The sequence below is a fragment of the Aphidius gifuensis genome, linkage group LG5 (assembly GCF_014905175.1).
Source record: "Aphidius gifuensis isolate YNYX2018 linkage group LG5, ASM1490517v1, whole genome shotgun sequence".
NCBI classification, from domain to species: domain Eukaryota; kingdom Metazoa; phylum Arthropoda; class Insecta; order Hymenoptera; family Braconidae; genus Aphidius; species Aphidius gifuensis.
The window spans coordinates 15560833-15581719 of NC_057792.1; the positions used below are offsets into that span (position 1 = coordinate 15560833).

At 23.3% G+C, this 20887-nt stretch overlaps 1 protein-coding gene across 5 annotated transcripts in view; it reads left to right on the forward strand.

Moving 5' to 3' along the window:
• Nucleotides 1–20887, forward strand: part of LOC122857836 (potassium voltage-gated channel protein Shal) — a 62436-nt gene that overhangs the window by 33905 nt on the left and 7644 nt on the right. For 4 of the 5 annotated variants that reach the window (XM_044160257.1, XM_044160260.1, XM_044160259.1 and 1 more), the window contains exons 3-4: nucleotides 10463–10645; nucleotides 15606–15758. In XM_044160257.1, coding sequence (XP_044016192.1) covers nucleotides 10463–10645; nucleotides 15606–15758 — 336 coding nt within the window. Of the gene's footprint in view, nucleotides 1–10462; nucleotides 10646–15605; nucleotides 15759–19212; nucleotides 19351–20887 lie in introns of those variants that run through there. The other variant, XM_044160261.1, reaches the window with a different exon arrangement.

Here is a 20887-nt window from a genome sequence, read left to right on the forward strand (position 1 = left end):
CTTATTGAAGAATTAAAAATTAGACACTTTTTCTTTAATCAATAAACTTGAGAATTATTGATTGTTGATACGATCCAATCTTTGTAATTGGAAACACTCATGCATCGATAATTTTTATTATCGATACCCAAACAATTGACACCAACAATTTCTCCATCTTTCATAGCAATGCTCCAATGACCAACATACTGGAATAATAACGAGATTTCAATTATGTTTTATTATTTTACTGTAAATTGTAAATTATTGTTAATACATACCGTATCACTTTCAAGTTTTAAATCAATAGTATTATCATCATTGACTGACGTTATATTTGTTTCTTTAGTTAGGAGGAATGCTTTTCCAAAATGATATCCATTAAAACTCAATATCCATTTATTTAGTGAGACAACATCATCATTTTTCAGTGTAGAATATTGTAAAAATGCAGGTTGCAAATTTGGTGAAAAAATTATCCTTTTTTTAAGCTATTAAAAAACATTATTAGTTAATTTAAATATTATTTATTTTTATTATTACTATTTTATTTAATAATTATACCTCTAAAATAGCAATATTGTGTTTGCCTGTTTTACCATCGAAACTTGGATGTGGAATTACTTTTGAAACATCAATTGTTATTGCCTCATCATAGGGAAGATTTATATTTGAAAAAATCATAACTTGAGTTCCTTTGACATTTGTTAAACAATATGCTTCAGTTAAAATATGAGTCGAGTCAATAATAACGCCATTCCATAGTTCCATAGCACCAAATTCTTCTGGGGCATTGGTTCTAACCAAAACTTGGTAAATTGATTGATCTTGTGATATATTATTAACTTTGTGTCCTGTTGAAATTTCAAATATTTTCATTCAATTGAGTACCTTGATTAGATAAAAAAAAAAAAAAAAAAAAAAAACCATTATTTTTAAATATTAATACCTTGTTTAATAATTTTTTTAATCCAATTTTTATATTTAACAATTGGTACGTAATCGATCGAAGATGAATTGTCAATTTTTCCATTGAAAATTCCAATAAGTTTATTTTTGTATACCATTGGACTACCAGGATAAATCTATTAAAATTTAATAATTTAATTTTTAATAATTACTGTTTTAAAAAAAATTTTTCATTAACTTACAGATGAATTCCATTCTTTTTTATGAATTCCATTTAAATTATCGAAATTCATAGTTAATTTGATTCCATGAAACAGTGGTGGTTGATTTGTCAAATTTACTTTACTTTCATTCATAACTTCACCAATTTTAAATAAATTTTCAGTGAATACTTCTGCCATAATAATTGGCTGTTGATATTTAGAATAATTTATTGGTTTTTTAAGCTGGAAAAAAAAAAAAAAAATTAAGTAATTAAATTATATAAAATAAAACGCTTTATTAAATAATATTAAATATTTATGTTACCTCTAAAATGATCATTTGATTTGAGCAAGTTTCCTCATCGGTTTCTTCGCATCGAATGATTTTTTCAACTTTATATAGAGGACCAAAAATAGAAGCATTTGAATTGAACCGAGGATTTGTGTAAATACCAATTGAATATGATTTAGTTTCATTTTTGATACATGCAGAGTTAGTTAAAATGTGAAGTCTGTCAATAATAGCACCACTGCATCCGTATGGTGTTTTTTCAGGTTCATTAAAGTCACGAATATACACTTGATAAGCTACATGGCTACTTCTTTGTATAATTTTTTGATAGACATCAGGATATCTGTGATTACCAAAAATACCAGTAGCAAAAAATAAAACAAATAATACAATGAAATTTTTCATTTTATTTGTTTAATAATTTATCTGATGGATTATAAAATATTTAATATTTGAGTTATAATGTCTAGTTGTAAATATAGAAATATATTTATTAAATATAAAAAAAAGATAGACTTTTAACAACCACAGTGGCTGATGAAATATTTAGACACTATATAACAAATAAAAATATAAAAAATAAATGTTTCCCTGACGAAAAAAATAAACTGAATAGTGTCTCGGGTCACGAGTCTTGTTTCTATATACTTTTTTCTTATCAGTTGTGTATTATTAGTTTCTTTTTAAAAATTGAACGTATTAATGTATTTTTGAAATAGCTGTATTTATTTTTATTTGTTATCAACTAAGTCATCTGGTTTTTTTAAAACTTTTTTTTATATTTATTTGTTTTTATTAAAACGTGTCGTAGTTGATAAAAGGTTTTATCATATTTTAATAAAACGTTTAAAATTAAAAAATATATATTTAAATAAATACAGGTTAAACTAAATAAAAATAAATGATGAATTTTTTTTTTCTGTTATCTTTAATTTTTGAAGTGTTTGACGTCATTTTTTGTGTTTCAATAATGTAAATAGTATTAAAATTTTCGTTCTAGCAATAAATAACAAGTGTAAAATTCCAAGATTTATTGCCTTGTAAACAAATATTGCGCACTAAAAAAAAAACTTCTGTTAACGCCGATAATGATAATTCAACTGTAAATTAACAAAAGAAAAAAAAAAAAAAAAAAACGACAGTTTTGTTTTGAACGAATAGATAAATATTTAAACAGATAAATTAATAATTTACCACGCACGTATTATTATTTGTCGGGTTTTTTCATATGAGAACTAGAAAATAAATAAATTAAATTGTTTTTTATTAATATAGTTTATTATATTTTTTTATAATGACCCAAAAATAAATAGATCATAAATATAACATTTATTTATTCATTATCAAAAAATTTATATATAAGTTTTAATATTAAAAATAAATATCATTAGTTCAATTTAGTGATAGTTTTCATTTCCTTGGTTTGATATTTAATATTTAAACAAAAAAAAATAAATAATACTCATAATAATGGCAAAAAAAATAAAAAAAACTAGCTCGTAAATTTTCGCATTATATATTTTTCTTATCATGTTATCAAAAACGACAAAATATAAATTTTTTTTTATAGATTTGCATTTTTATTAATTTTTTCAATAATAAAATATGAATAAAAATATTTTCTTATAGTTTAAATAAATATACCCACAAAATAAATTTACTAAAAAATTCAATTTTTCTTTGTGTATGAATTAACAACTGGCTGTTAAATTCTAACATAATAACTAAATAAATATCTAACTTTGAATTTAGCATATTTCGTATGAATAGAAAATTATGCAAATTAAATTATAAAAAGAAAATTAAAAAAATATTCGTTGAATAAAAATATAGCTTTTGCACTTATTACAATAATAATAAGAAAAATATTCTGTATTTTTTTGCATATAAAATTTTTGATATGCAATATTAGACCAAAACAGGAAGAAATAAAAATATATATTCATATTTTTTTTTATTTTAATATTTGACACATCAAGGTTTATGTCATGATAAATTATTTTTTAGAATGCAGTTAAAAATTACTGATATTATTTTATTGCAATGCTTTTTTATTTTTACATACCTAGATGACAATAAAAAAAATATTTATATTGTATTGCTTAAAATATCTTTTGTTGAAAATTTAATTTTAAAATGTGTTTTTTTTTCAAAAAACATGAACTTAAAAAATACTTAAATACTTAAAAAAATTATAATCATTCGTCAATTATATAAAATAATAAAAAATTTAAAAAAAAATGATTTAAAATTTTTGTATTTTTACAATTTTTAAAATTACAAGAAATAAAAAATGACCTAATTTTTTGTAATCTACAAAATCTATATAAAGATAAAATTTATGTCATTAAAATAAATGTTGAAATTTTAAAATTTAATGTAATATACATTTTTTTTAAATTTCAATAAAATAGAGAAACCACCATGGGAGAATAAATTATCTCGCAAAGTGTAAATTTTATGCTCGGCTATTTTTCAATTGATGCAATTCAGTTTCTTTTCTCCATCTTATTTATTTTTCTATTTTTTTTTTTTTTTACTCTTCAACTTTTTTCTTCTCTTACACTCTTGACTCTATGAATTTCCATTCTGTTGACTCGTAAATCTGCATTTGATGCTCCCTCTACTCGACCAAAACCGGATGAGAATAGTAGAGATAACAGTGCTGGTATGAAGGGGTGGTTTCAAAGGGTGAGTTGGGAGAAATGTGGCTTACCTGCATCATTTGAATTCACCCGTTAAATATGCCATTGAATCATCACTCTATATCCATATATTTAAAACAAATTCAATATTCAACTGACGATTTTAAAGTTTACATTTTAAATTTACTATCAATATTCTACAACCATTATTCTACAATTTCATATAAATTTTACTCAATTATTTTATATACTGCAGTACCACACGATTGTAGCTGTATAACCATCTCATTTTCACTGTAACTCTGTAATTTTTCCCATAACCGGTGTCAATAATAGAACCGTTAAAAAAAAACCCAATTATGACAAATATATATTTTTATTCTATTTTTAAATATATGTTTTTATGAGTTTTAATTTATCTTGGTTTGCAATAACTGACATTCAGGTCACAAATTACGTCATGATTTATCCATCAATGTCTATTTAAAAAATTTATCAACCAATTTTTCATTGTTTTTATTTGTAATCATATTATAAATCAATACTCTATATATATATTTATTTTAATTCTATTTTCAAATATCCTATAAATTATTAACTCTAGTTTTTATTTAGAATTTTTTTATATTTTTGATTTACAAATTTTATCGTAGATTGTACGATTAATATTTATATATATAATTAATATCTGAATTTTATTACACAATTCAATTTCATATGACCGTCAATACCGTCAGTAATAAAAAAAAATTAATTTATTTTTTACATTACAATTTGGTCTAGCAATAAATTCTGAAAATTATATAAAATCGTTAAATACATTTTTCTTTGACTAAGTTGAAAAAAAAAAATTAAAATAAATTTCATAATCTTCAACAGTCTTTTTATTTATCAGGTATAATCATTCTCATTGTTCAGATAATTTAAAAAATTTACCTGTTGAAAAATGATTAAAAATTAAAAAATAAACATCAAAATTTTATTATTAATTTTTTTTTCTTGTATATTACAAGATGTCTGTTGCTCGAAGCAGTCATTTCTTTTTTGTTTTCTTTTTTCATGTTTTGGCATCTTACATTTCTGACACCCTTGAAATTATCTTGCAACCCTTTTAGAATCAGTGTCAGCTCATTAAATTTGATGACAAGATGAAAACATAAAAAAATAAAAAGATGAGAAACTAATGATTTGTGATTTGTTGTGCGCATGTACACAAGTACATTTAAATTTACACTGTCTTGACAGTATGTTTTGTCAGGAGTACTATTATCACCAACAGTAACAACTCACAACATAAACCATGATTCACACATATCCAAATTTTCTTTTCTTATACTTGTTGAAATTTCGCCTCGGGATCTACATAACTAAAAACAAATAATAATAATAATATGAATAAACATTATGAAAATAAAATATTACGTAGTTTTTATATAATTTTTTTTTTTATTTTTGTCAAACTTTTTATTATTTTTATTATTATTATTATTTTAAACTTTCTTTTACCTTTATAATAATAATAATAATTTTAAAAAATAGAGATATTATTTCGCACTTGGTGTACATGCATTTTCTTTTGTTCTCATGATAAATCATCGTTTCATAAAGAAAAAAAAAAAAAAAAAGTTGAGTTTATTTCTCGACAAGTTATATTTGAGTGCTTTTTTTCTTTTTTTTTTTTGATCTAATGCAGACTCCAATTTAATATGGACATGACGGTAAATAATGTCGCAGTAAAAAAGTCAATTTTAAATAGAAGAAATGAATTTTTTTTCTTTTAATATTGAGATGGTGTTTTTTTTGAATAAGTTTTTTTTATGTCGTTAAATTTATTTTCAAACGAATCTGGAAAAATATTAACAAAAAAATTTAAAAACTATTGTGAAATTTGATAAATTTATTCTTAATAATTTTTAATGAAAGTATAAAATAATTTAGTGAAATTTTGATTTGAATCATCAATGATAATTTTACTCTATACGTGATGAATTATAACATGAATATTGAATTATTATTCGTGTTATTTTGTCTCATCTACTGACAATCATATTCAACACTGGAATATTCAGTCAAATTATTTTTGGCAATATTAGTGAAACTGTTGGGGTAATTATGCCACGTGTTATATAGCTTAACTAAAACGTGTGGATATTTCGTGGACAGTTGAGGCTATGAAGACTGCATAATACATAAATCAGGGTGTAGGATGTACCGGAAATAGGGTGCAACTAACCTCTTACTAATGCACGAGTACTATACGTGCATAGATTTTATCATCATATCACGAATCTCCATCATATGTATTCTCGATGACATTGAGTGTTCAAACTCTCTCACAATAATAGAATAAATAAATAAAAAAAAACTCCAACATATGAAAAATAAATTTATATAACACGTGACCTTTAACTCGTTGTTTTTTTATTTTTAAAAATTAATTTTCTATTCATATAAATATTGATACATGTGTCTAATTAAATTGGAAATCAATTTAATAAATTTATGATAAAATTTCAATTTTTAAAATAAATAATCATGTAAAAAAAAATTAAAACTCTTTTTGTTAAATCCTCGTTGAAGATTAATGTCAAATATTTGTTTTTGTATTTATACAATTGCGAAGAAAAAATTTTAATCAAATTTTTAATTTATAATTTTTTATGTCATAAATTTTTTAGAAGTTAACATTAAGTATGACGAGGTTTATGAATTTATTCCCTAATTTAATTCCATGAATTTAATAAAAAAAAAATTTAAACCTTATGGTTTTGATAATTTCAATTCTAAAAAGGTAATCAGTTTGATATTTAGAATTTTTTTTTAGCACTGTAGTTTTCTTTTACGCAAAAAGTTTAGCTCAGTTTAATTTCCGGGAAAAATAAAAGGTCAATATCAATTTTTTTTTGTCAGTAAATTAAGAACGAATGTTTAATCAATTTATTCTTTTTATATCATTAATATTTAAACGTATTTAAATACTTGGTTATATTTTATTTTTTAATCTACGTTATAAATTTTTTTTTAATTTAATTTTTAGCATATATTACTTGATGACGGCTTAATGTATGACAACATAAGATCACGTCACAACAATCCTTTACTAGATTTTTTTTTATCAGAGTTTTAAATAGTAAACACTTCACACACGTGTGTGATGATAATTAAACCACGAAATGCGGTCTCTAAATGAGTTATCAGTGAGTTATAAATTATGCCAAAATATGAAGTCTTTACTTATTTTTAATTTTTATCTTATTGACGTCAATAAAACCATATTACATCAATTTTTTTTGAGTATATAAGCATGTCTGTTTTTGAAAACTATATCAGACTAGTTTTTACCGTAAAATAAAAATATATATCAAGATGTATTTGCCAACAATTTTCGTAATTTTTTGCTCAATTTATCTTTCCAATGCTGGTAAGTTAAATTTATTGAATTAACAACTAAATTGATTATATAAATTAATCAAATTATCTAAATAGATAGACAGTACTGTAAATTGATTAAAACACATTTAGTATTAATCTATTTTCAGGCAAAGAAATAACACTGACAGCAAGAACTGGAATACAATTGAAAGTTGATTTGAGAAATAGATTATATGGACAAGCTCTAACATGTGATTTGTATCATAAATTGAATCAATTAAATCAAACAATTCAAAATGGTACATTGTTACAATGGAATTATTTTTCAAAAAATAACACAATTCAAGAAGAGATGAATAAATCATATTTACCAGAATGGATAACAACAGAAAAATATACAGCTGGTAAAAAAAATACATGCTCATTTAAAATAAAAGAATTTACTGATGATTTTTTTGGTAAATGGACACTCAATCAAATATCTCTTCATAATGAAACTGGTTTTAATATACGAGAACAAATTATCATCAATATTGTTCCGAGAAATATGTCAGACAGTGGAATGCCCAATGTTCCATGTAAGCTAAATTTTTCTTCTCAAAAAACAATTATATTTCGAGACCATTTGAAACTAATTTTAAAATATTTAAATTATTAATTATTGAATATTTATTTTTAGTTACAGAAATAGAAATACTTGGAGAAATTGGAAAACCATTAAAAATTGATATAGAAAAAATTCCAGGAGAAAAAAAGGGATATTGTTTCTTGAAACAAGTTAAAGATAAATCATTAAAATTTATCAAGAATTTACAATCAAGTTGGAGTTTTTCATCAACTTCTAGTGACGAAAATCCATCATCATTTTCTTGGCTATTAACAAAAGAATATTCGAGCGATGAAAATGATTCTTGTTCATTTGAAACAAAAAATTTTACTAGCAATTTATTTCGTAAATGGAGTTTGGTACAAACCAACATTGTTCAAGTTGAACATATTATCATAAATATTATTGAAAAATAAGGAATAAATATTTAACAATACAAAGAACAAAAAAAATTACAAATAAACTTTTTAATTTAGATATATATTTTTATCAGAAAAATTATTTTTTATAAGATAAATAATGTAAAGAAAAATTATTAATAAAAAAAAGTAAAAAAAATCAATTGTATATTATTTATTAATTATTCAAAAAAAATATAAGGTTTATTTATTATTTTAATGTTCAATTTATTTTATCGATAATTATTCTTAAAAATAATTAATTTTTCACCGACCTCAATAAAAAAAAAGGTTTTCATTTCGATTTTAAACGGTTTCATGTTTAATCAACACCACAACTTGACACTTATTTATTACTACTTTTTATTGACTGCAAGCATGACACGATTATTTTAATTTAAAAAAAAAATACTCATAAAATATACGTCTATAATTATAATAAATTAATTTATTGAAAAACAAGTTTATTAGAAAAGTTAAAGTTAAATAAATTCCATGTAAATAATTTATTTTTTGAAATAATAATATCAAATAATTTAATTATGATTCATTTTTTATTTTTTTTTTAAATTTACTTTATAACCCAGATAACTGTTTAAGTCTACAATGATTATTTATTTAACAAATTGCACATGGCCAACCACAAATATGGCAACTAAGTACATATACCTTGTGCAATTATATAAATAAATACATGTCACGTAAACAGTCAAATTAATAAGAGATAAGACAGACTTTATGTCAATGCATTATAAATATTTTCCAAAAACATTCCTTCAACTATTTTAAAAATGTACATTTTTTATGAAATATTAATTTGTTGATTTAACCTTATATGCATTTTAACGAAAAGCATTCTTTGAATATTTAAATTTTAAATGTTAGTTATAAAAAAAAAAAAAAAAATACGAAACTCTATATAGAAAACAATTTAGAGTTCAAAGAATTTATTATAAATAAATAACGATATAGTATCCAATTAAAAAATGAAACAAAAAAACAAACACACTTTTATCTATAATTACAGAGAAAAAAAATAGCTGGAGGCTATGTATTTTCCAGTCTGTTTATCTTGCCTTGAACTTCACTTCAGAATATTATTTCAATCTGTTGGTTTTATTCAGCGTTTGTATTTGTTTAAAATATCCTCCATGATTATATTATTATATTTAAATTGAGGTAGAATAATATACAATCTAAAAATTTGAAAATTTCTGTTCGGAAAATATCAAACAAATACACTTTACTATGTATAAATTTAATGATACTGAATCATTTTACATGTAACCACTTAAGATTCGCTTTGGGAACAAAACTCCTTTTACATCATACCTGTACTCAATATTATATTATTCACAAAAGCTTTATGCAAATTATATTTTGTTTATGCGCACATTTTGTGTAACTATTATTATTCAAAAATCATCAACTTGTATATTTTTATTCAAAATTTACTGGATAAATTAAATATATAATTTGACAATATTTAATTAATATTTTAACTAATAAAATTAATGACATTTTATTGTTTTATAAGTCAAAACAAAACTTGGCAATCAAAAGAAAAAAAAATTATATTTTAATTCGTTAATATGTTAGTAATCGATTTTATATAAATATTGTATTTTAAAATTTTTTTCAACTGTCAATTTAAGCAATTAATTTGAGTTTTTTTTTAAATTTATTTTACAATTATTTTATCAATGAAGCTTGTATTGATTTAGTGGCGACATGTGGATAGTGTCATGAACCGAAATAAAAGTTGTGTACCTTCGCGGCTTTCGGTTCCATGATCACGTTAATTGTTATCCTAGTTGAGAATTACGACCAATAAATGTCAGGTGCAATTTCAGTTATACTGTCTTTTATTTATTTTTTTTTATTTCAAGTAAATAAAGTATCCTTGTTGTTGATAACATAAAACCAACCAAATTAATTGCAAGCTCAATAATATTTTTATCCGTTAGAAAAATAAAATAAAAATAATAATTTATAAACTAATTTTTTTTTTATTAAAAATAAGTTAATAATTTTTTTATTATAATTTCATGTTTCAGAAAGCAAGACTTGCAAGAATTAGAATTGCAAAAGCATCAAGTGGTGCTGCATTTGTCAACAAGAAAAAAGCTGCTGAAGCGAGAATTGCTGCTCAAGCTAGTGGTCTTCAAACGGATGACTATAAAGAGGATATATTTGAGCTTCAACATCATCATCTTCTACGTTGTCTTGAAAAAACAACGGTAAAATAATCAATAATCAAGCTTAATCATCCAAAAAAAATTAATATACTAACATTCATTAAAAAATAATTTACAGATACACAGAGATAAATTGTTTATCAATTTATATTTGAGTTGATACAACAGTCATACATTAAATACAGCTTTTGTCACACTCATTTATAATAAATTCATGAAATTGTCGATGTCAAGAGTCTCATTGAGTTTGAAGTATGCATATTGAATAATTCGTTTCACTTTGATATGTTTAATATTTGTCGAATTCATGACTCGTTGGTATGAAATGATTTTATATTATTTTAACCAAAAGTGTAAATAATTGACGTACTACAAATACATTTAAATATAGTACTCATATACTAACTTTTTTTTGTAAAATCATTTTAAATATCTAGTTGATGGGAGAGATTAATCTACATCATTATGATAAATGTCAAATATTTATTTGACATATCATCCAAGCTGAATATTAAATAACATTTTCATTTACAAGTATAATTGTTCACTGGAAAATTTTAATTTTTTCAATTAATAGTTATTATTATTCGTCTATTTATTTTTCATTGAATATCCAATTAAGTTATTTATCAATTGTCAAACTGATCACATCATGTCAAAGTTTATTTAAACTAATGATTTATCAGTTGAAAATTTATAAAACTAATAAAGTTGAAAAATATTTTTCTAGAATAAATAAATAAACGTCAAGATGATGTAAAAAAATAACAAAAAAAAAATAAATCCGACGTGATTGATTATCGTCAATATTGTAAGACTCACAATATTGTTATGAATTTCTCGAATTTCCCAACGAAACAAAAACTAAAAATAAAAGTAAAACTACTTTGTTGTATTGTATACACAAACAGAATAATCCATCGGCTAATTATTGAAAATTAATACTGACAATACAACATTAATTTACAAAATATTTGTATGTTAATTATTTTATTGATTGACATGATGTTCAAGTTGATTTATCATCAAGACAACCACTGATGCTATTTTACAAAAATAAATTCAGTAAAGCTTCTACTTGGCATGCGTTTCACAAAATTTGTTGCAATTGCTGGATGTCAGATGCACTTGGTTATGTACTATCTTGCCAAAATCAATTGTTATCTTGCCTCAAGGTTGTTTATCTTGACGTAAATGCAATAATGAAAACAAACCAACAAATAAACAATCAACATAACAAAATGTAAACACAAATTAAATTACGAAAATAAAATAAATAAAATAATTTAAATAAATTTAACAACATGATTTGTGATTAGAGTGATTATTATACAATTGTTATGTCATCATGTGTTAATCATAAAATTATAGTTAAATTATTTATCAATAGACAATGAGATTGGCTACCTATCTCAATGTGACAATGTGACAAGATACAAGTAGTGGATTATTTGTGGTTCATTGTGCTGGACCATTTGTTGTTTGTGTATTTTATCACCATGCAACATATCGTGTTTTATGTCTGTTTGACAAGCTCGGTTAATTACTGTAATAGTCTTGAATCCAGTTGATCAATAATCATCAAGACTAATTAAACTTTCATTGAATTCCTATCTCTTTTGGATGTGATAAAAGATTTCGAGTTTAAATAGAAAATTGTTTTTAGTAACTATTTTCACCGCTAGATTTCGCATGTTTTTCGCAAGTGCTTATTGTCAATTCAACAAATAGAAACTGTGGAAAATGGCTTTTCCAATTGTACCTGAATCTGCGTTGAGTTGATTTTGTTACTAGTGACTTAGCCTACAAGGCATCACGCCATCCATGACTTTTCAGGGTTACTGATAAAATTAGTACCTTGCGATGCTTAATCGGTAGATCTGAGGGCTGGTTGTCATGTGTACATGGTGTACATTCCCACGTACTTTGATGGAGTAACAAATTTTCAACCCTCCAACGTAGATCCATAAATTAATCAAAAATTAAATATTTCCAATACGATCAATACAACTATCCAAAAATGATCTATTTCATAATTGATCTCTGATATATCTTTGTATACTCGATTTTGCGATAGACAAAAATCATTTTAAAAAATTGATCTAGTAGATCTTTATTTCACTCAGGTATTGAATTTACGCAAAATTGTTGAGACAGAAATATTTCTTGGATCATTGACACACTGCCTTAATCCTATTTCTTTGACTCATCATAAAGTGGGTCATTTTGAATTTTTTATTTCTTATTCGCATCTGTTGTCAATCTTGAATTTGAAGTATCGTATTTTTATTATTATTAATTATTTTAAACATTTGTTTTTTTATTTTCTTTTTCATTGTTTATTTTTCTTAAGATCAGATAAATTTAATGCCAACGTATCTCTCGGTCTGTGTCATGAAAAAATAATTTTTTTTTTACATCTGAATTGTTATTTTATTATTTGTTTTCAACAGACATTTCCTAAAAACCCACGCACAATATATACATACATTATACGACTTTTTTTTTTTTTTTATTACAATAACATGTATAAATTGAATTTTATTTATTTAACTTCAATTGTGTTATTGTGTATATAGTAAAAACCTTGTGACGTAGTTATAAAGGCCAAAATAATCTATTTAAAGAATGGAACAAAAAAAAAGTTTTAAGTAAATTCAGATAGTATATAAAAAAAGAAACGGCGGAAAATATGCAAAGCAATTTGTATTCACTCGTGCTCTGAGCCTAACAAGATCAATACTGATTGTCAAATCATTTCCATATATACACTGTGACAATATTTTTTTATCAAGAGAAAAGATGAACCTGCAGCTTTGATATACAAGTGAAAATAAAAAAAAATAAATGAGGATGAAATATTGTGATAGCACAGAGTCGTATTGATCGATTGAAATATTTTTTTTATTTTTTTTATCTCATTCTGATAGAATTCAAGGAATATATTATGTTCATAACATCAAGCATTGTTCTGATGAAAATAAAGCTGTAAATAACGATGTGTTTTTGTGTCACAAAACACGTTTTCAATTTTTTTTTTTCAACTAAATTCATGGTAAATCCAGGCAATAACAATATCGAGAATTTCTTACATCATAAAATTCACATTCTATTTTTTGTAATGAGCTTTTTAACTCAAATTTTTATCATTAATTAATTCGTTTATTACGTGATGATGAGATGTGCTTATCGCAATTGTAATTTCATTAAATAAAAATAATAAAAATAGATGTTAATTATGAGAAAATTCATACTGATATTATTATTATCATAAAAAGCTATTCATCATCTTTCTGTGTGCTCCATAAATTGAATGTTATATCATTAAATTCTCATTCAAATCAACTTTGTTGAAGAAACATTTGTTAAATCTATTAAAGTTTATTAAAATTACTTTTTTTTATTTCAAATCTATGTAACTTTTTTTTTTTTTTTGATGATTAAAGTACATCTTCAACTAACCAAATTAACTTAGTCGACAAAGAGTATAAATAAATCATTCTAAACCAAGTTAATCCAAATTTACTTGTTCATACAAACTTGCTGAACTCGGTTCATGTGGATTTTTGATAATTGCTCCAGTTATTTCATACATAATCGATAAATTAATAAATCTTGAATAGAACAGTTCAATATTTCAAAAATTAATTAACAAAAAAATTAAAGTTACATCATTATTTTCCAGGATTTTCTATCAGTTTTGAAATAAAGATTGAAAAAAAAATAAAATATTGTATATAGGATTAGGATTTGACTGGTGGAGCTTATTGACTGGCTCATTCAAAGTTAGTTTATCGTATTTTATTTTTTCTGCCAATGTTTTTTGTAGTTTTTCTAGAAGCCTATAATTTCGAAAAACGTTTGTCCAATGATGGTACATTACTTGACTACAGATGGCAGATTTAGAATTCGTATCTAATCCGACCTTTCTGCTGCTTCAGATAAGTTTGCAGAGAATATTATCCAAAAGCCATATACATGTATGTGACTTTGTCTCTTTTATTTTGTCTGAGTTGAATTGTTACATTGAATGAGGTGAACCAATGTACCACTTTGCTCATGAGTCGTAACTAGAGCTGTGATTTTAATGTATATATTTGAGTCAAGTGGGTAACTTGATGATAGTCAACTTGCTGAAGTTTGAAAATTTCACACTGAGTACTTAAACTTTATATTGAACATATATTTATCTTTATTTTCTCATCTATTCTATTTCTATTTCTGTACTTTTCAGTACTATCCAACCTGATAATGGCTATGACTTTGTTCACTGGTACTTAAATGGATCTATCTCATTTTTTTTTTCAACCCCTCAGGGAGATTCATTTTACGACCAATTTTACACAGACTCTTGACCAGCCTTGACCATTTTCCACTTATTTTATTTTTTTTTTATTTTCATTTTATTCTATCTACTTTTGAGTGTATCTCTTTTTTAAATGCCCGTTAGGAGAATATAAAAATTTTACAAAGATAGCAGAGTTTTTTTGTAATGAAACAAAAAGCTCATGACATTATTATTTTTTTTTCAAATTTAATTTCTCATTAGTAGAGCTTTTTTTATAATTGTGATTATAATTAAAGTGGTACATTTAGATTTTAGTGCTTTATTTCGATATGTTAAATTTGTATAAAATTCATGAGTGGTTGGTGATTTTATATTATTCCAACCACAAGTGTAAATAGTTGATGCACTGTAAGCACATTAACTAGTATTTATACAGTGATCCTTTTAAATGTAAAATAATTATATACATATACATCTGGCTGTTGGGAGTGATTAATCCACATCATTATAATAAATGTTGAATATTTATTTGACACATTATCCAAATTAAAATAGAAAAAAAAAAATTAATAAAATAATTAATATTCAAAATATCATAATTATAAAAAAGCTAATATTAAATTCATCATTCATCAAGCTTAATTAATAATAATGATTTTTTTTTTAAATGAAAAAAAAAAAAAAAGAAAATGATAATTAATTATTAATTTTTAGGATCGTGAATTTGTGGAGATGGATGTACCATATAATGGTGCACCAAAGCGGCCAGGTTCACCTTCCCCATTGACATCACCAGCTCACAGTACCGCTTCACGTGGTGGTCTATTGCAGTCATGTTGCGGTCGTTGTTATTCACAACGTTACCAGGTACGCGGTCGGCGAATTCTCATCTCGAGGACCTCCATCAGCGAGGGTCCACCGTCCTCATCCTCCCAATCGCAACAATCACAGCCACTACAGGGAAAAACGCGTTACGCGGATTTGGCAGCAGTACCGACAGTTGCATTTAATATACCCGGTGAAAATGAACGTAATCGATTTAATCAAAGCGAACCATCCAGTCCCTACAACGAGACACGGGTCTAATTTAATTATATCAATATCAAAGAGAAATATTTGAAATATTAAATTATTAAACTCAATTATAATATCGCATTTTTTTTATACGTATATTTATTATTTTAACAAAGAGACTTTGTATGATTTATAAATAATTAATTAAAATAATATATGAAAAAAAAAAAACTGAATAATTCAATTTGATAAATTTTTTTTTTATTTATTTTAAATTTAATTTATATATTTTTTTATTTTCAAATTAATTAGTTATTTAAATAATATATCATGCAAAGTCTTTTTAATTAATTTTCACAATTATCGCGTATTATAAAGACAGGGTAATAATTGTAAAAAGCGTGTATACAATGACGAACAAATCCGCCGGCCGGCATTCGTCACGAAAATAATAATAAAAATTAAAATTCAAAAGAAATAATATAAATAATAAGAGAATAACTATTGAGGTTAAAAATACAATATATTTAGCTAATAATTGATTAACTATATATTGAAAAACGTATTTTAAAAATATAAAAAAAAAGAAGAAGAAAATCAGTATTAATTAAAATAAATATATAAAGCACAAATGATAAATAATTAAGTGAGCTTTTTAGTAGTATAAAAAGAAAAATTTATTAAATAAATTATTTAAATATTAAAAAAAGGGTTTCAATGCCAGTTGTTGAGTAATCAATCTCAATAATGTGCCAATTAATTGATAATTACGCGCAACATATCAGTTAGTACTTGCTATAAATATTTTACAATTTATTATTATGATATTTATTTATTTTTTGATTATTTATTGATTAGTTTAACTTTAAATTTTGAAGATACTATTGAAGTTTAATTGAAATCGGTTGATGCCATCATTATGATAAATTTATCTCGTAACAATGACATGTCAATGATAAATCATACTCACGCCGTAAAATAATTTTGATAATATTAATCGGTTTAAATTAATTAGCCTCTAATTAATGCTGAAAGTTCGATTGATATAAAAAATTATAATATTAATTTAATTGTGGTCTACCAGTTGTTATTTATTTTTATTTAAAATATAAATTAATAGCTATTATTGCACAAATATACCCGGGCTAAAATCAAATAATTTACGAAAAAAATAATAGATATTGTTTATTATATTTTAATAATTATTATCGTTAGCACAAATATAAATTTATTGTTTTTTTTCTTTTTCCTTTTATTTAAATTAAAATTTATATGAAAATAAAAAATAAATAAATTTATTACGACTGATAATGATATTGATCTGGATGTTAAGTAAAAGCATATAATATTTCGGATGGGTTATATCAGAGCTTTCATCAAAAGCCATTAAAAATCTCTCCCTCTCTTTGACCCATATGCAAGTATTACACAGTGCCCTTTTGAAAGCTCGTAAATTGTGTAATTTCCTGTGTCAGTGCGCACTGAATTTTCTTTTTTTTTTCAACCCTTTTTCAACGTAAAAATTCATGACACTTGCATTAGTCCATAAAAGTTTTTTTTTATTTTATTTTTTTATTTTTTACAAATGACTCTTCCAAATGATGTTTCTTTTTTTTAGTTGAATTTTTTTTTCTTTGATCGATGACATAAAGAATTCATTTTTTACCCAGATAGTTTCAATGAAAATTCTAAAAAAGTTCGTTTCAATAAATCATTGAATATTTAATGATCACATTGGACATTTGTACTTTGAGTATTGATAATAGTTAATCAAGTTGAAAAAAACCTTCAATAAAATATTTAGAGAGAAAAAAAAAATTATAGTTAATTACAATTGATTGAACATATATAATTTTCACTTTGAATTATTTCGATTAAATATTGAATTATTCAAAAATAGCTAAATGATTAATACAAGACTTGAAATGGAAAATTAAATGAATAATTAAATAACAACTAAAGCAATTCTTAAAATATATTATTAAAATCAATAATTATTTAAATTAGATTTAAAATAATAAAGCTTAATGATAGTTTACATTTGCATCGATAAAAGTTCATTGATAGTTCATGAGATTATAGGCCTAAAAATTATATTAATGATAATAATTTTAGTAGTAAAAAATTGTGAATAAATATCTTGATAATTATTAATAAATTTAAATTAAATAATAGGTCATTTAAACGTTAATTAAATTATTGGAAATATATTAGATTGCTTTGGGGTTTAATTAGATTTTGATTGATAAAAAGTTTGATACATTTTTTCAAATTTATCTTGGGTAATTATAGTAATGACCATGTTGCAATTCTATTCACGTCTAAATTTTATTTCACATGAATTAATATTCTTCTCTCATATTGAATAAATTGAAAAGTAAAATGAAATTCAATACTATCATAAAGAAAAAATATCTTCTAATATTTGAAAATCCTTGTCTTCAATTCAGTACCTGTTAAAACTTTATTTCGCTTTAATTATAAAAGTAGTAAAATAAAATAAAACATAAATTTTTTATAATGATGAAAATAATAATGACAAACGGATTCTTGAAATGAGTATAACCTTTGCAATATGCTTTGAAGTTTTTTCATTTCACTCGTTTTTATTATTTTCATTTATTTATTATTATTTTTTTTTCATTTTATTATTTTTATAATACATAGAAACTCAAATGTACACGGGCCAACAAAGTTTTTGTCTCAACTTACTGAAGAATCATAATGAATTTCAGGTTCTTTGATAAAGTAAATAAATAAATTTAATAAATAAATAAAAGTTGTGTAACTAAAATGAAATAAAATCGGGAGTTTAATATCAATTTTTTATTTCTTAAAAATAAAGATAAAATAATTTTTTATTTATCTATATTAAAAAATTATTATTTCATTTGAGATAATTACTAAAATTTTTTTTCTTTTAATAATTTTAGTAGATTTATTATTTTTTTAAAAAATATCACGTATGACAATTTAATTTTTTAAATGCAATATCATAGTAGAAACATAAAAATAATAATTTAGATTTAAAAAAATATCATCGCTGCCTTAAGCCCTTAAATTCACCTTAAAATCTACCAAATCGTACCTGACAATTAATTTAACATTATTTCTCCATCGAAAAATATTTTCTTTAATTAAAAATATATCATTTATCCAAAATTAAAAATAAAAAACAAAATAATTTTTAGTTTAATGTAACCGAATGTTAAAAAAAAAAAAAACCACTCGTGTTTTTTTAAAAAAAACTTATAAACTGTATTCGTATTATAATGTAACATGAGTTGCTTTTATGAATAATGCAAAGACGAAGGAACAACGAGAGACCTCAGTGAGGCATCCACTGCAGATGAGTCAGGCAAGATAACGAAATTGAATCTTGAGTGTTTTTTTTCCAAAATGACTTTGTCATTTGCCCCTTATTTTCCATCTTCCCTATTTATTTATAAATGTTTTTTCAACATTATATTGTCATCAATTAATGTAATTTTTTTTATTTTTATTTTTCGATTACATGATATTATTAATTCCCTTGTCAATAATTATTTAGATATTTTATTCTCATTTCCCGTAAATTAATCTTAATCAATTTGGTAGAAAAAAAAATATATATACAAATGTATTTAAAGGAAATAAATCCTCTGTGATCCATTGATAGGACTGATGGGGACCACGTTTGTAGAAGATAAATAATAATCAATGTCTTAATTTAAAGCCCTGTAAATTGTACACAATCGAAATATTCTTTAGTAAGTTTAAAATTTTATTTATATTTAAATTTAAGTGACTATTAAAATTTCGTATGGTAGTTGAAATCGTTTGTTTTTTTTCTTTTCAATTTTATTATTATTATACCCTTTATTAACAAAAAAAAAAAAACGAAAAAACGTGGTATTATTTATTCGAATTTGGTTTTTAAAAAATGATAATTATTTTTATATATTTATTTTATCTTTAATTTTATTTATGTAATACAATAATAGTAAATTTCAAATTTTTTTATTTCCCAGTTAATGCATATTGCTAACATTATTCATTGTGGATTTAAATTTGGCTTTAACAATTCAAACAAACCATCTCATAAAGTTTCGATGAGACTTGTGAATACATTGAATAATTTACAAAGTAAAAATAAAAAATAATATATATCAAATCTAAAAATATTATGTTAAAAATAAAATTACAAAAAAAATAAAAACACACATTTAAATTGAATGAATATAAATATAAAAAACGAAGAAAAAAAAAATGAAAATTATGTATGTTTTTATCACTTGCGAGTGATATAAGTGCTCGATGAAAAGATTGCAATATATTCATAAAGATGATTCTATCTTTTTATCATATTTTTTTTTTATTTTTATTTTTGTTGAAAAAGTTTTTAACCCACAATTTTAAAAATAAAACATCAATAAATTTGACGAAAAGTTGTGTTAATACATGACGTAACATCCATGATTTTTTTTTTTTCAATATTTATTTCCGTGTTGCGGATCTCCTTGATAGTAACGCGATTGGAATTTTTTTAATACAAATAAACTTGAGATGCCAAGCATTTTTTAAACATGATTGGTAGTCTGACTCATAGCATAATTAAACGGTGATGATAAAATACAACTGGTAAAAAAAAATTAAAATAATAACCAACTTGAAATTACATTAAAAAAAGTTAAGAAGCAAAATTAATTATATTTTTTGTCATTAGTTACAAATCCCAGTATGATATTACGTTTAATTAAATAAATAGTTTTGTAAAATATATTTTCTGTCGTTATAAACGCTTACAAATGTCAGGATGACACCTGGTAAAATAGTACAAACTTTTACCGAACAACTTCCTTGTTTTAATTATACTTTCCCTGTTGAATATTCATTCGTTTTTTTCATTTTTACTATTGTTTGTTACGAAAAAAAAAAATTGCACAATGTCTAGTGACGTAGAGATACAAATTCTCATTATATTTTCTCATTATTTTCATTCA